Source organism: Dicentrarchus labrax, unplaced genomic scaffold, assembly GCF_905237075.1.
Source record: "Dicentrarchus labrax unplaced genomic scaffold, dlabrax2021, whole genome shotgun sequence".
Lineage (NCBI taxonomy): Eukaryota > Metazoa > Chordata > Actinopteri > Moronidae > Dicentrarchus > Dicentrarchus labrax.
In genome coordinates this window covers 14,867,483-14,884,388 of record NW_026136718.1, presented here as the reverse complement: position 1 = coordinate 14,884,388, position 16,906 = coordinate 14,867,483, and the positions used below count along the sequence as shown (strand labels likewise).

The following is a 16,906-nucleotide window of genomic DNA, read 5'->3' as shown; positions in this document are numbered from 1 at the left end:
GAATCATGGGAAGTGTAGTCTTTAACGCCAGCGTTGGTAGTTGACAAACCTGCTGACATCGCTGTAATTACCACACATACAGCAGCATTTCTCATCCCATTGAACACCAACAAATATACTTTTCAATAAAAAAGAATTTATTATAGTGACATTTCCTTTGTTACATAAAATCTGCTACAGCAAAGTATATTCCCCTTGCAAACACAAGTAAATATGGGTGGGAAAAAATGTGTCAGCCTTCTAGATGATGTGCAAAATATCCCACAAACTAAATACAGACACATTTCAGATTATTGATCCCATACTGGTATGTGTGACTAGCTACGAAGAACTTAAACTGATTTCCTTCAGTCAGGAGTGTGAGGTGGCTCAGGGAGAAGTGCCATCATTTACATCAAATATGACAAACATTATTACACACATGGGGGAGGGATAAATGACACATAAGAAGAGCTGTGGAGTTCCTACACACTTTCTGGGAAGATTTACACACAGGCAGTTTGGATTGAAACATGCTGAATTCCCAGGTGTAGTATTCAAAGTTTGTCAAAAAAATAAAAATAAAAATGTTATTCCCAATTGATGATTCTGCAATTACATTCTGTTCAACCCTTCAAACTGGGAAAATAATAATAAACTGGATCTCTTTTAATAAAGTGAATTTAAGAAATAAAACATTTAAAAAAAGAAGAAGAAAGTTATTAACTGATTAAAAGGCTAAAATTTTAAATAGGCATGAGAGACATCAATGTGTACTGACTGTGGTAAATAGATTCATTTCTATAAATGTTTTATTTTCAACGAGGGCAAACGAAAATAAAGGTTGTACAAATAAATAATCCAATATATTTACTGTTTATAACACTTCCGTTAATAAAACAGTATCTTTATATATACTGAGAACTACTTTTATGCAGGTTTAAACATTTGAAATGTAACTTTATTAGACATCTCTAATATAAATAAAAAATTCCATAAGAAACAGTTGTGCCTTTTGAAATAAAATTAGGGCTAAATAAAATATCACATCATGTGCTCAATATATAAAAGAAAAGTTTAAATTCAGGCATAACCAATATCCATATACAGTACATCAGTACCTTTAAAAAAAAAAAAAAAGCATTCAGTCCCCAAAGCTTTTTCACTTTTGGTTGTCTAAGATTGTTGAACTTGATTAAATTGCATTTTTCTCACATCTACAAACACTTGAGCACCATGTCAAATAATGATCAAAACCTCAGAAGAATTAAGAGATGTTAAATTGAAAGACTGTCAACGAATGCATTATTGTATCGAACGAGAGGTGAAAACTTTGATTTCCCCACGACCCTGAGTGTCCGACCTGCAGAAATGCCCTCAAACTCTGACCTCCCTGTGGACGTCAGAGACAAACTTCCCCCTCTAGGGAATCAAAGGATCACAGGAGCAGGAGCAATCAGGGGCTTTTCTGACATCTGGAAGTTCAACAAGTGGACACCTTGGCCTTGTAGGTATTGTACCTTTGACATAGAGATTCTAGGATCACCTGTTAAATACACAGAGGCAGGGACTAGTACATTTCAGCAGCAAGGACAGGCAATGTGTCAGAATTCATGGGAAATGAACGGTGCCCCAACATAGAAAAAAAATCCCTCATTAAACCTATATTTCTCTTGAGGGGAGAAACAATTTATTAAATATGGGTAGACAATAACTTAACAGGAGTGGCTTACAATGAAAAAGAAAAATGTTCTTCAAAGTCAGACTCTCGACCTTATTCCCTTTGAAAGTCTCTAACAAGACCGCAACATTTTTGTTCGTTAACGTTCTCTAACTGACCTGACTCAGCCTGAGCAATTTTGCGAGGAAGAACGAGCAAATATTGCTCCGTCACAGTGTACAAATTGGTTAAAAAATGATGCAAATAGACTACACGCTATAGTTGAGGTAAGTATATGTTTGAACCAAGTAGTGACCAAGATGAATGAATACTTTAAGGTTATGCTGTTTCAGTTTTCTGTTATCATTTCATGGTTAATTATTAAATTTTTCTTTCACGGGATTATGCAGAGGAATATGTCACTCAGATAAAAATTGCCTATCTAATGCATCAATGTTCCAGGTTATGAAACAATTTAGGAGGTAACAAAACAAAAAAAACGACAACAAAAAGATGGGAACACTTTCAGGGAACTATTAGCTTGTTGTGACGCTGCTGTAAAAACGAAACACACATGCAAAAGTAAAAAGTAAAATAAAACAAATATGGCGGGTACACAATGTCTTTCAAGTGCTGAAGCACGACTAGCCTTTCAGAACAAAATCAAAAAGCAACCCCCCCCCAAATGGACAAAATCTGCCCATGTGACCAACACTGCTTTGAACCCACAACAACCTACTCACGAAAACCTAACAAACTGACCTTTCAGCATGTCGATGCAAATCATAAATTTTTGGACGTACCAAAGACAGATGTCTCGCTGTTTGGAGTGACGTTACTCAAACTTCGGTTTTTCTTATCTTGTGAAACAGAATTGTACCTGAAAAATATATATCATCTCATTCCATTCATTTAAATACCAAACCTAGTCTGAGGTAAAAAGGAAATGTCCTATGACCGGATATGGATAAAACAATGCTACAATTGATCAGTTAATACAGCACTGACAGGTTACCGCTTCATAATAACACTCGTCACTGTAGATCCATCTCCTCAAGAACCGAAAACCGAGTGCTAAAACTTCAAGAAGTCATCAGTGTCGCTTTTCCTTCACTAAACACCAGTTTCTTTGTTTGAATTTTGGTCATGCTTTTACAACACAAAGCGTATGAAAATCTTATGTCTCATATATGTATATTTCTATATGCACAAATACACGGTTCCAGGTCTTAAGGACACCAGAATGATGAATAATGATTAAAGTGTTCATGATTAATGCATAATAACCTGAACGCAAAAACTAACACACCAAGGCGTGTAACAGACGACATAACTGGCAGAACTCAATGGTAGAAATTAGGAAAAAAAAAAATAAAAATCCCTTCTATTTTCCCAAAGCTTAAATCACAATATGTGCAATACCAGCTAATACAATCAATCACTCTTTGTGCCACTGGAAAATGGGAATAATATTAATTTTCATGTTGCTTTTCAAATAATTATTTGAATTGAAATAAGGAGGGAAGAGGGCTATTTCAAAGGTGGCAAACATAAAAAAAAAGAAGAAAAATGACAAAGATGAGAACGTGGTCTAGTATTTTTGTGTTGCAGCACGAGGGGTGTCTGCATAATGTGCCTGTGTATAGGTTAGTGCTAAATGCACGCAGGATCATGGCAAGAAGGATCTCATTCAGCTGTGTGGAATGAAGGAACGAGGCATTTGTTTTGAACACGTGACGGCCTCAGTTCCACCTTAACCCTCAGGAGAGTGCAAATATCCTAAAACACGTGAGCCCTGATGGGACTCTTGCCCCCTCACTAGAAGTCAGCAAACTCTTTTGCACACTTTTCTGTTTGTGAGACGTGGATGTCCTCCTCTTCATAGTCGTCAAAGTTGCTCGTGTCGCCTGGTCCTCTGCACTTTGGCAAGAAGGGGGCTTCAACCTAAGAACAGAGAAAAAAAAAAAAAAAATCATCATTATGATTAATAATTTAAATGCGCCAAGCAAGAGCTGACGTTTATGTATATAAATTATGTTTTGTTAACATAGTACAAATTGTGCTTCTTGTATTTTGTATTTGTTAAGAGTCAATGTTCTTCCAATATGGCAGATATCTGATCAATTGGCTGTAGATTTGCACTGGTTGATATCCTTAACAAATATCTTAATAGGTGGTCTTAAACAAATTTAGGAAAGAGGGGCACATAATATTTATTTTATTGGTAAACAGAAATCACGCCATGTCTTGATTATTTTGGGTAATCCTTTTTTTTAGAAGTAATTCACGGACAAAACTACTGACAGACTTCACTAGATCACTAGAGCACCGATAAAGTTCTTGATGCACTTATCGTCTGCCTTTTTTAAGAACAAGAACAAAATGATGAACGGTAACAGGTAATAACTGGCCTCTGGTTTCAGAAACACATTATGACACAATAAATACCTACCTTTCTCTCGTATATGGCAATCCAGTCTGTTGTGGAGAACCACTTGTGATTTTTTATGTCATTCACACCATTCTTCAGGTTGCCATATCTCTTTGTCAGGTCTACCTGGAGCAGGTTTCTCAGCAGGTCCTTCAAGTCGGAGCTAAAGTGAGAGGGGAATCGTACCTACAGGAGCGAAAAAAAGAAAGAAACAATGGATTGTCAAGCACCATCTACACAAAGACATGTTTTCCACTCATTCTACTTAGTATGCTTGGTTGCAGCATGTAAAGAGCAATACAAAACACTGGAGAAGCAATGCCAAGTGGATGGTTGGTTTTGAAAGGCAAGCGAAGAGAGAAATTTGCGTACCTTTCCAGACACAATCTTTTCGTAGATCTGGATAGGCTGATCAGCGAAAAAGGGAGGGTAACCGGCAGCCATTTCATAGATAAGGACTCCAAGTGCCCACCAGTCCACAGCTTTGTTGTAGCCCTGGACGAGTCGGAAACAGAAAAAAATATGTAGGTTGGTGTCTTGGTTTGACTGGTAATGATATCTCAAGCTTTGAGACATACAGAACACATACAGACGTACAGAGAGTTTTCATTTTCTAGCTTTAAATGTATTCCTTTTGATAAACAGTCCCCCAATTCTAAAGACAGAAAGTAACTGGACAACATTAATAATATTAATATTTGGTCGCATATCCTTTGCATTCAATGACTGGCTGATGTAAACGACCCAAATACATTAGCACACACATATACTGTATCTTCTCTGGTGATGATCTTCCAGGCCTATAGTGCAGCCTTCAATTTTTCCTTGTTTCAAAGCCTTTCTAACTTAAGTACAGTCCTTTCATCAAGTGAACAAACAAATGTATTGTTTGTATAGTCAACTCATTGTTTGCCTTCTCTATAAATTTAGGATCATTGTGGTGCATGTATGCTATGCATCAATAGGGCTATGATTCCTAACACTTTTCTCCAGATATTAATGCGAAGACCCTTAAAACCAGAACTTACACCTCATTTTTTGAAATCGAGTACAGAGCCAAAGTAATGAACAACTGGTAACTGTTTTAATACTTTCTCACTACACTGTAAGAGCATGTGTGTGCTGTGTTAAGTATAAAGGGTTCACCTTGCTGAGGATGATCTCTGGAGCCAGGTACTCAGGAGTTCCACACAATGTCCAGGTCCTGCCTTTTACTCTTTTGGCAAAGCCAAAGTCTGTGACCTGAAGAAAGAACAATAGGAGCATGATAAGAAGATGTTCTATGTAAAGGTAAAGTTAACATGTACTACAGTTCAGAACGATGGCTATTAACAGAAGCCTATGCCAGGTTTTATTATTATATAACTTCAACCCGACTAAATGTGTTAATTTTTTTTTTTTTGTTTTCATATTCATAAACAGAAGGTCCACACATCTTGGCTGTTACTAACAGGGAAGCTAACAGTTTGCATACAGAACTTATGGATGACAGATCATTTTCCATTAATTTTTCTGTTATAAACTTTATATAGATCATGTACCTGGATATACCCATGTTGATCTATGAGCAGGTTTTCAGGCTTAAGGTCTCTGTAGACAAGGTCCAGGGAGTGAAGGTACTCGAAGGTGAGTATTATCTGAGCTGCATAAAATCTTGCATGGTTTTCACTGAAAGAGGGGAGGGTTGACAGTCAGACTTTGGCGCAATATATGAACACAAGTCTCTACTGAGTGAAGTAGCAAACTCAATTATTCATTGTATAGCCACCTTAAAATGATGCCTGTCTCAAGCTATTTCATCCAGACCACAGAGAGCCAAAGTGAAAACTGTGGTGTCCAGCTATTAGTGGCACAGCACAAAAACAATATTCTTAAAACAAAATGTAAATTCTATGTACGCTATACCTGAACCTTCCAGTACGTCTGAGGTGTGAGAACATCTCTCCACCGGGAACGTACTCCATCACCATGTAGAGGTTTGAGTTGTCCTGTTAATCAAAGCAAGAAATCTTTGAACACATGTTAATTGATACATGCTCCTCAGGTTGGGAAATAAAGCAACCCAATCAGATTAAACGATGAATTAATTGGGTGTCTATTCTGTTGAGGCGTTTGAAATATACTGTACCAACTGTAGCACTGGGACAGGTGAACACAAAAGGTCTGCGTTAGCGCATGTAAGAACGCTGGTAATGTGGTAACCATGTAGTTGGCTGTAATAGGTGGGTGCCAGCGTGTACCTTGAACGAATACTCCAATCTGACGAGGAAGGGGAAGGAGACGGCCTGTAGTATTCTCTTTTCGTTTAGTGTGTGTTCTATCTGCTTCAACTTGACCACCTGAAAAAAACAAGGCACAATATGAGTAAATATAGTACTTTTTGATAATTGAGTATGTGTGTGTTATATAAGCCATGAGTACCCAGAAGGTTTCTCATGATTTCAGAGTGTATGCGTAATTGAAAAGTTAATGCATACAGAGGGTTTTTATTACATACATTTTGAAAGCATAGCATTCGTTTTTTACATTTTGGAATTGTGTCTCTACTTTATAAAAAAGAAAAGCAGTGTTTCCTCTAGGATGTTTTTAGCAGTGAGGGCCCTTTGAACGTTTTGACAATAAGCTACATCAACACAACAGTATGTGGAGTTAAACTGGACAGCCCCAATCACCTCTGAATAGTTCTACTTGTTGTTAAATTGCAATGTGAGCGGCAGCCAACGGGGGTGCATTATGTCCATTTCTGATACCGTGGCGGCAGAAATTTAACAGCGGCAGGCCGCCGCTCCAAAATCAACATAGAGGAAACACTGAAAAGGGATGACATGAAGCAAACAGGTCGGAGTTGAACCCATTGCCGCTGCAGCAAGGGCCCAGCCTTGGTATATGGGGTACCAGCTCTACCAGGAGAGCTACCAGGGTGCCCCAAATGTGGCTCCTCTACTCTCTAGTCACCTACAGGCTTCCATTCATTTCAGTAAGATGTGAAAATCAACTTAAAGACTTAAAACTCAGGTGTCAGGTGTTCAACAACATTGCATCCACAATCATACCGTCTAGACTAACAACAAGCAGACACATACTGCTGCCTCTGCATTTGGTCTTTGCAAACGGAAATTACGTACGTTTTTATTTGCATGCACAGCGGGAAAGTGGTCACTCATTACATATGTGGAGATGCATTCTAATGCCAGATGTAAACTGATATACCCACAGTCGCCACTAGAGACTTGATCACCCAAGACGCATGTTAATGTCAGATGTTAACTGGGCCTCCGAAAGGAAAGTCCTAACTTGCCAGGTCCTTGGTTTAAAGAGGCTGGTGTTCACAGGCTGACACTGAAGTCTTACATGTCAGATTCAAACAAGCATGTTAACACAGCAGACTGTCAGACACTAATTCAATCCAGTTTCAACCGCATTACCACACAATGATAACACTTAACCATGACAGTTACTGTGATGAATTACCTACTGTATCTCACACAAAAGTATTTGCAAGTTCATTTGCATAGAAAGCTGAATGAATATCTAAATGGACAACAATGGCTAACGTCAGGCATTAAAAACACATTTACAAACTTGTAAATGCAGGGTACGCTTTGGGAAATGTTCAGCAGCAATGTGAAATGTACATGATTAGTAGCATGTGGGATTAAAAAAAAAAAAAATGCAGAATAATCCTTTAAAACCTATGTGAGGAACAAAAAAAGAGGCCAAGTGAGCAGTCACAGACTGTAAAAAGGAATGTCAGCAGTACAGCCGAAAGGGAAAGTCAGACAGGTTTACCTCTTAAACTAACAGTGTGAAATTCAAGGGAACAGTGTACTGCTACATGAGCAATGCTCCGAGGACACGCTAACCTCCTCCTACGACTCTCACATCAGTATTTACAGATCGAAACTCTTATGAGAAGCGCTTCTGAGGTTTTCAACGATAACATGCTGCAGACCATGACAGGAAACTTTCCATTTCCTTTCATGAGATGCACTGCATTTATGTAGTTAGAGCATTTGTCAAGCATGCAGGAGTTAGCCTTTCACAGACAACCCTGATCTATGACACTAGTTCTTCTGAGATGGGTAAACAGTTCTTTAAAACCACACACTTACTTTTTGTTTGTCCAAGATCTTCATGGCGTAGAACTGGTTTGTTTCTTTATGTTTGACAAGCATAACTCGCCCGAATGAGCCCGTGCCCAGAGTCTTGAACCTATCGAAGTCATCCAGGCCCGTTGTGCTCTGAGGATACACATAATCAGTGGAAGTGAGACAGCGAACCGATGATTGAAATGATTCATTTCTGCTTGTAAAGTTGGTGTATTGCAGCTCTTACAGATGCCACTGGTAGGATGTTTTGTCTTCATGTGGCTCAGAGTAAAAACACATAAGCTGGATGGAAATGTTTTTACAATAAATGCCTCTTACTGACACAGGACAATTACGCAATCAGCTAGCATTCAAGTCAACAAGATCAGAGCCAGGAAGTGGCTAGGCGCTATCACACAAAATGTCTAATCGTTTTGCTTCCTGAAAACACAGTTGATTCCAGAGTGTTAAGGGACATTCAAGTTTGAATAGCGAACAACTTACCTGCGGTGGACACTCCCATTTTCTTAAAAAATCTTCTTTGGCTTTAGCTAAGAACTCTTTCACTATAAAAAGAGACAGAAGTGTGATTTCACATTTAGCATTTTGGTACTCCAACAAGATTGTAGAAGGAAATGGTAAACTGGGGCAGTTTAACGTGTTCAGGAAAATAAACAAAGGCAGGTCACAGGTTCAGGGAAATGCATTAAGGTCAGGCAAATGTCAAGTACTGGGGATGCAGGACTATATACTTGACAAACACGGCAAAAAATACCTCCTGAAAAAACAAACAAACTCAAAACCACACGTCTAGGCAGGAAATTCTAATTAATAAAGTGATGCAAAGAGCTCTTGTGGACTTTCACAGAATTGGCCAATTCAAAGACAAGCTATTCTGCATCTCTTTCAGGAGTAGGTGGGAGTAAAGGGGGAAGGCGGTAATAATGGGCAGAGACAAAAGACAAAATGCAGAACATATCTGAGACTACAGTGCAGGCATTAGAAAGTCACAGCAGACATGAGATATCCAAAGTCACAGAGTCATGGCAAGAATCTACTATGTCTAGTTGGTGGTGTACTTGGTATGCCGTTGCTGATTTAAATGCATACCTGGCATTGAAGGACTGTTATATATATGTGGAAACTGTATGTTAACAGACTATCCTAATTAACATCAATCTTAGTAATATTTAGATGCACGATGATACAAGACTGGTAGGCCTAAACTGCAGAATAAACTTTCTATCTGTGACTTAGGATGGCTCATGGAAAATATGAGCATACCAAAAGTCTCTACAGTTCACCAAGGGTTTGCAGGAACATTCACCCACATGGATGGAAATGATGGCGAAGAGAAAGAGAGGAAGAAACATTTATGAAGTGCTTAAAACAAGAACATTTGAGATTCAAGTGGATTACAACACACAACACAATGACACTGAAGAAGACGACATAAGGAATCCCTACCAGCTGACAGAAGTTAAACCTTATTTAATTATTCTGCATTTAAACAACAAGAGTATTTTGGTAGGTCTTGTTTCTTTCATTATCTGCAAACACTAGTTAGTTTAGTATTTATAAACAGTAAAACAGCAAAAAGATATTGTTATTTCTTTACAATAAATACATATTTCTGTTCATAGTGGTTTGATTCTGCGCAGTTAGTAGTTCAATATTCTCAATATATTTCTCTTTCTTTCTTACCAGTACTGGAGAAGGCTTTCACTATCCTACACAAAATGATGCTAAACTACAAGCATCACAAAGAATATCAAACAACAGTGACTGAAAACGCATTGTAAAAAGCAGACATAGAAACACATTTCATACTTTAAGAACAGTACACAAATAGACAGGACAGAGATATTTAGATGATGTAAGTGACTGAAGCACCACAAATGGGCTGTTCTACAAAGCGTTACGCCTGAGCTGCTTTTACTGAAGTCTCTGGTGGATGGATCAAGAATGTGTGCGAATAGAGCAACCGTGAACCTGATGAGGAAGGTACTCGAAACAGTGAAGGTTGTGAAATCAGGCTGCTGCTTGAAGACAAACCAGCGACGGCCTACTGAACAACCTTGTACATGACAAAAATACGTAATCTAACTTAAACGCTGATCAAACCCATTAAAAACAAACAACCCTGTACAATTTAGACTAAAATGTTCCACTTGCTTCATCTAAATCAGTTTTCCTGCAAACACGGAACAACAAACCTCAAGCAACCCTATTCCGCTCCGAGCTGCAGAAGATGGCCGACACATTTTAACATAAAAGCAAAAACACAGCACTTACTCAACTTATCCCACATGATGGTAAACTCCGAGATTCGTGGTACCTCACACTCTTGCGCTCTGTGCTCTTGGCTACTCTTCCGACATTTGTTGAAAATACGGCTGGCTAAGGATCCCTGGGACATTTTGAGACCAACTATCTTGATGTGTGAGTGTACAGGCTCCCAGGCAAAGTAACCGTCTTCAGACCGAACACCAATGAGTGATACTAGCTTCCTGTATGCACTACAATGCTTGGCTAACCACACAAGTTAAGCTTCCTGTTCAAGTCTTCTGCTTCAAGTTGCAATGGGCAGCTGCATGTCTACAAAGAAAAACTATGTGGTGTCATTTGAAAACACTGGCCTCCCATGCCTAACGGTGCCACTGTTTTGACAAAAGTACGCGAACTAAGCGAAGCACACATATGGGCCAGCCTCATAACATTATGGTAGAAACACTGCACAGCTGTGGTGCATTCAGAGTCCTGATAAGGAAGTAGGCCTGTGTGTAACACCCAATGACTAACTAAGAGAGAAGTTATCTTGTACCACTCTCTGGTGGTAAAGTTTAACAAAGCAGTTCTCTATAGAGATGTCCTCTATGCTTAAAGTCACCCTTACTGGAGATCATGCTGCATGCTTTCTTTAAAAAAAACTGCTGGTGTACTAGATGTGGATTTGTTTTGGGTCTAGATATTTAAATCCCTACAAACAGAAATCTTAATTACAAATAAAACGTGTTAACGGCGTGTGTCTGAAGCTTGCTGTTTGCATCTCATTATTATTGTACCAACCCTTAGCCCCTCCTCGCCGGAACTACAGGTGGCTTGAGGCACAAGGCTGCAAGACTGTGTGGACTGCTGCCAGTCAGAAAGCAGGTCAAGATCAGTGCTCTCCAGACAGACTACTAGGCATGGTACAGTTTAGTGGATTACCTCGATCATTACTCACAAACTCATGCCAAACACAACCGAGTGCCCTCTGGTTACTGCTTTCAAGTGATTGATGGAGCACTTAGGATTGCAAAAATAATGTCAATTCAACAGGTGCAAATTTGACCAGGAGGGGAGCTACCTTTCCCCCGTGTTACAGCATCAAAACAACAGGTTAATGTCACTGTAAGAAAAAACAGCTATTGAGACATAACACTGATGGATTTACAGTAAACTTGTTGATGGATGCTGACTTGACACATCAGTGTTAAAGGCTGGATGGAAAACAGTTGCTAGCCATTTTGTAGCCCTTGTTTGGAAAACAAAGCCACAGTTGGAGCCCAGACACACTTCTTTATTACAATCATTAGCCTGGTTAAACCGGAGCAAGCAGCCTTATGGCCAGCTTGTCTGTGAGTCGTTATCAGATACCTGTTGTTAGCAGTGACTAGGCCTTGTACTGCAGCTCCAGTGGAAACCAGTGTTTGCTGATGTTAATCTGGCTCCAGGCAGCTCGTATTATTAGCCCTTTGGAAAATAAACATGGTGCCTTGATAACTTGATAACTCCAGTTAAACGTTACAGTGTGAAACAATGACATAAAAAGCTTTGATTTCGTTGAGTCAAGGATGTTCCTTTGCGTTCACTGCTATAAGGAAACCTTCAGCAGGACACAGAGAGGGACCTCACTGCCATTTGCTCATATGTCGCTTTCAATAATCAGCTAGCCGGATCATCTGTGGCACTGGTACCAAGTGAGATAAGCAAACACACATCATTACGAGGGAGCTAACACACCTTTTGTAAATTGCCCTACCAAAGATGGTTGTTCTCTGCAGCCCATATCCCCTGTACTATCTGCCAACACTGGACAACAACTGCTAAAGGGCTTCTTCTCTCCACTGGCTTCATCGCGATACGCAAGCTCAAGCTATTACAACAGCTAACATTAGGTGGCTAGCAGACTAGCCGGGTGGTTTTCAGGTGCTCACCGCTTTCTTGCTCATTGCCTTTCTTGGCAGTTGCTGTGTTTCCCATCGTAGGAAGACAGGGCGATGCACAGCTGGCTAGGAGCGATGATGGTGGCGGTTAGCTAACAGGGTCCCTCCGTTAGCTAGCTAACAAATTTCAGCTTGTGCTAGCTGGTTGGCTAACAACAACATCAATGTCTTCTCTTTGTGGACAGAACCTCGACGTGCTCTGCTAACCGCCCTGTTGATCTTTATTTACAATGTCCTTTGTCGTTCAAGTATGCCTCCGCTGGAATGAAAACATGATCCAGACTTTTCACCTCTGCCTGCTGTCGTTTTGTGCTGCGTTCACGTCATATGGGAATACCCACTGAAAAGACTTGAGGCGTTCAGGCGCCAGTCGGAAATCACAGACACTTGTGCATCACATTTTATTTATTTGATTTATTAGGTAAGAGTTGTTTGTTATATTTATAGAGGTCGTTTTTAGTAATTCTTTACTCGCTGACTCGCTGTTTGTTATTATTATTATTAATAATAATAATAACAAACAATAGTTATGGGTAAGGGTATATGTCTAATATTTCTAGATACACTGACACTAAAGTTTTATCCATGGTACATTCAAATATAATCCTAAAATATGAGACTATTTAGGATTAGGCAATATTAGCAACACATTTTATTGAGATCTGAGACTATAAAACTATGGGCGTGAAAGGTGTTAAAGAGGCACAAAATCTTGGGGATTTTCACAATATTCTTCATGTTGTTTGGTCATCCATTATATTCATTCATTCTAATTTTTTTTATAGAAAGACCATGAATGAAGGCAGCAAAAGCAATGGCCTTTAAGTTCATGTTTAGCTTTGAAGCACCACCATCAAATAATATAACAAATAAAATACTGCAGTATCAGCCACAATGTAAAAATCCAATAACTGTAACTTTACTTCAAAATGCAAATGAAAACAAAAATCCTAATTCTTAATCTTTACCTTTTGAGCATTAATTGTGATTTAAGATGCAGATGATATAGTAGTAGCTCACAAGGCCTGACTGAGTAGGGCCTACTATAAAATGTCATAAATGATAATTGCACGAGTTAGAATTCAAACACTTTACATCAAATGCAAGTAGTTCAGGTTTTTGTGGTGTTGGAATAAATAAGTCTAAGACTGAAAAAAATAAACATGTAAACAAAGTAAATAACATAAAATGGGCTCCGAGTGAATGCATTTTATTGCAAAACGTGTATGTGTTGGCATACAGTGGAAGCAGGAACAAATATGACCAACTGAAGATGATTAAAACTAAATCGTCACATCTGCATGCAACTGCTATTTATAAAACGTGGCATGCAACATAATGACTATAAGAAAGCAAAAGTATTCTCAGGAACATTTCCAGGTTATTACAGCGACAAACTGGCATTAAGAAGTGAATGGCACGTAAATGACCTCTGAGCGGGTCGCACCCATACAATCGACAGGGTTGTCTTTTAGCACCATGGTCAGCGACACAGTTGCTAGGTAGCTTCCCTGTGTTTGTATCAGCGAGTCGAGGAGGAAGAGCTGCACCGAAACCCGACGTTAAACAATGACCTGAAGGTGGACGACATATAACTTCGCAGCTGCGGTAAGACTTTTATTTTCACTCACAACAACTTAAGAAGTGAACATTGTATGTGCTGACTTAACATGTACGTCCCTTACAGTACACTAAATGTCACCAGACTGAGAATGCAAACTTCAGCACTTCTTTCTGGTCCCCTTTCCCTCCCCCCCCTGTCACAAAGCGAATGGTTTCGCCCATGGACTGGCTCCAGCACTCATAGCACACAAGAGGTCTACAAGATACAGATTTTTTTTTATTTTTTATTGTTGTCTGTCAACCAACGTCAGTCTTATTACACACCATACACACTGTGAAAATAACTATCCGGACCGGACGGTTTCTCTCAACAGACCCATGTGTCTCCCGTAGTAACAGGCGGCTGTGTCGTTCGGAGGAGACCAGCTAAAGAGCTGCACTGCCGGGAACAAACAAGGTAACGTTAACGGGCTACTCCGCCGTCGCCTCTCCATCCTTTGCTAGGTGGTGCGGCTAAGCTAACTGTAGAGTAGCACAGGGTCATCCTGTTTCCATTTAATCATCACACGGTATCTCATTGGGGAATGTGTTATTACATTTTCAAGCAACGTGAAAAAGAAAGCGTCCTCATTCGCAGGGCTGTTAAACGCGAGTGTTGCATTTGATGGTGGCAAGTTGACTGAACATTGTGAGATTGTTTCCCCTGTTTGATCAATTCCTCCTGACCTATACAAGTGGCTAGCAACCTAACGTTAGCTGCTGCTTGCTAGCAACTAATTCATAGCAATAATACACCTGCTTGTGCTTTGGGACATTTTATTTGTGAGGGCAGCCAATTTCCTGAACAAATCCTAATATCCAAGATATGACATGTGAGATTTAAGAAATCCAGTTTGCGCTAATCCTGCATTATAGACCAGATCTGTGAAAGGGGATGGCCTACTATCTTTTCAGTGGTCTGGAAGATACCATGACTGCTATGCTGTGACAGGCATTTACCCCCCACCCCCTGCTGCTCTTAGTAGCATAGCCCCTTAGCTCAGGCGAGCTTTGCAAGTACCCTTAAGAAATCTGTCTTGGCATGCAATACTATTGCTAACACTTAGCTTTGGATGCTCAGACCCTGGTTAATTACACAAGGGATGTGGTCTTTGAATAGCCATTTGATTTAGTCTGGTCTGTTTGCAGTCCAGTGTGCCACTTAGAGACCACATGGTGATAGAGCACCCTGGAGATGACCATTCTCAACATAGCAGATGGATTACATAATAATATCAGCATGACATATGAGTTCTGGTTGGCATTCTGCCTTCTGGACATGTCCCAGAGATAAGGCTATTAAGACGGATATTATATGTGTAATCTTTTCTTTTCATGCAGGCTACAGTTGGCAGCCTTAAGTTTTTGGATTAATACAGGATATTTGTTGCAGTGTTGCAACAAAATTAGAAGCGATTACGCTTGGTTGCTATTTGACACCTCTAAAGCGAGATAACACCATAAATACAGGTAGGTTTGGCATATGTGTTCACTCCAAAGGCTGGGCTTGTACACATTTTTGTCCTTGCTCAACTATAACCCAGTCTTATCTGACAATAATCACACATGATTAGGTGAGAATTTAATGCAATGTAAAGTGTTTGTTTAACAGTTGAACCTGTATTCGTAGGTGTTGATGATACACCTCCATACGTGTTAAGCTCACTTTGTTAAAACAGTGCAGTGCTTTTCAACAAACGCTTTATTGTTTGCTCCTCTTCGTCTTACACAAAATAAGGTCAGGCAAGATTGTAGTTAATATAAATGTTTAACAGCATTTTTAAAGCATTGGCTGAATTTTACATTTGGCCATTTTGCGTCTATTACTGTAGATTCTTTCTGATAAACTTAAGCTTAGCACTCAGCTGTTTGTTGGTGTATTTCAGTCCCCCGTGGGCTGATAGCTCCCACACTTGTTCCTCCTCATATCTGGAAGAAGGCACGAAGCCAGAGTTGGGTCACTGGTTAGAGCTAATTTTAGATCCGCTGGCAATTCTAAACCAACTACTTTCCTGTGAGAGTAGTCCGCAAACTCGGCTATCATTTTTCCTGGCGGGACGGTGTTGTGGTAGTGACCATATAGTTAAAGATAGAAATAGTTTTATAAAAGGGACACATGGATGCAAAGAGACTGTATGTTTTATACCTTGTAGATGTACAGAATCACTTTGGCATTGTGCCTTTTAAGTGTAAGAAAATGTCCTGTGAAAAGGGTTTATACTATTTTTAAGACAAAAGGTAAATTTTCTACTCTAAAATTCTTTTGTTTACATTTGCTTTTCAGACAAGAATGTGTAATAGTACATGTCTCCATTCTTAGACAGTGTCTTTACCCTTTTAAGCGGTTATACATACCACAAGGTCCCGACACTGCTGTAATGGCAAGACCAGGGCACGTACTGCATGCACAGAAAAGAACCTGTGTCTGCAAATCCTGCTCTTTCAGCATAACGTGAAGCTGAGTGGTGATTCCCCGAGCCTCTCTATTGATTCTGTATTTGACGACTGCTTTCAAGATGTACTTTCATGTAAGGCAGGGAGAACATAAAACAAACCCCTCAGGGATGTACCGCTGGTTGTTGAAGGGACTTGTGTAATAGGTGTGACACTGCTTGTCATGAATAAACAGTCTACCACTTTGGATCAGCCTTTTCCTTTGGCACACTTCTTGTAAAGCTATTTGTGCTGTCTTTTTGGATTAGCTTTTGATATAAAACGGGGTGCTGTATTTTTGAAGTGCCATTGCCTTATGATAGTGAGATAATACCTGTGTGAAGAGGAATTTCTTGGTAGAGTTTTGAACTAGAACCACGTTACTGTTTCTGTAAATGTTTGTGATGCTGCAATAAAAAAATATATCTTTCTGAGAAACCATGATGTACTGTAACATGACACACACATTAACAAAGCACTGGATAATTAGGGGGAAGATTCTGCA

General features: G+C 39.5%; 2 protein-coding genes across 12 annotated transcripts in view; one reads left to right on the top strand and one right to left on the bottom strand.

The window, feature by feature from the left end:
- Window positions 1–116: 116 nt before the first annotated feature.
- prkacba (protein kinase, cAMP-dependent, catalytic, beta a) lies at window positions 117–12,691 on the bottom strand. 2 transcript variants are annotated; one of them, XM_051376320.1, is made up of 10 exons: window positions 12,358–12,691; window positions 8,663–8,724; window positions 8,183–8,311; window positions 6,311–6,409; window positions 5,976–6,058; window positions 5,612–5,738; window positions 5,217–5,312; window positions 4,443–4,565; window positions 4,092–4,256; window positions 117–3,583 (listed from the first exon to the last, which is right to left on the bottom strand). In XM_051376320.1, exons 1-10 carry the CDS (start codon window positions 12,401–12,403, stop codon window positions 3,458–3,460), a joined length of 1,056 nt encoding a protein of 351 aa, XP_051232280.1. In that variant the 5' UTR covers window positions 12,404–12,691; the 3' UTR covers window positions 117–3,457. The 2 variants fall into 2 exon arrangements, with proteins under 2 accessions (XP_051232280.1, XP_051232279.1); XM_051376319.1 differs by lacking the exon at window positions 12,358–12,691 and adding an exon at window positions 10,454–12,315.
- Window positions 12,692–13,800: 1,109 nt separating this feature from the next.
- ttll7 (tubulin tyrosine ligase-like family, member 7) overlaps window positions 13,801–16,906 on the top strand; it is a 69,885-nt gene continuing 66,779 nt past the window's right edge. For 3 of the 10 annotated variants that reach the window (XM_051376884.1, XM_051376889.1, XM_051376894.1), the window contains exon 1: window positions 14,124–14,386. The gene's annotated coding sequence lies outside the window, so the exon portion shown is untranslated. Of the gene's footprint in view, window positions 13,975–14,123; window positions 14,387–16,906 lie in introns of those variants that run through there. The other 7 variants (XM_051376890.1, XM_051376893.1, XM_051376891.1 and 4 more) reach the window with 5 other exon arrangements.

Excerpts from the sequence above, each read along its gene's own strand:
- prkacba (XM_051376319.1), bottom strand. The coding sequence starts at position 10,577 with ATGTCCCAGGGATCCTTAGCCAGCCGTATTTTCAACAAATGTCGGAAG. Across the intron at positions 8,312-8,662 it reads AATGGGAGTGTCCACCGCAG|AGCACAACGGGCCTGGATGA; the intron begins GTAAGTTGTTCG and ends GTGTATCCTCAG. Across the intron at positions 4,566-5,216 it reads CAGAGATCATCCTCAGCAAG|GGCTACAACAAAGCTGTGGA; the intron begins GTGAACCCTTTA and ends CGACTCGTCCAG.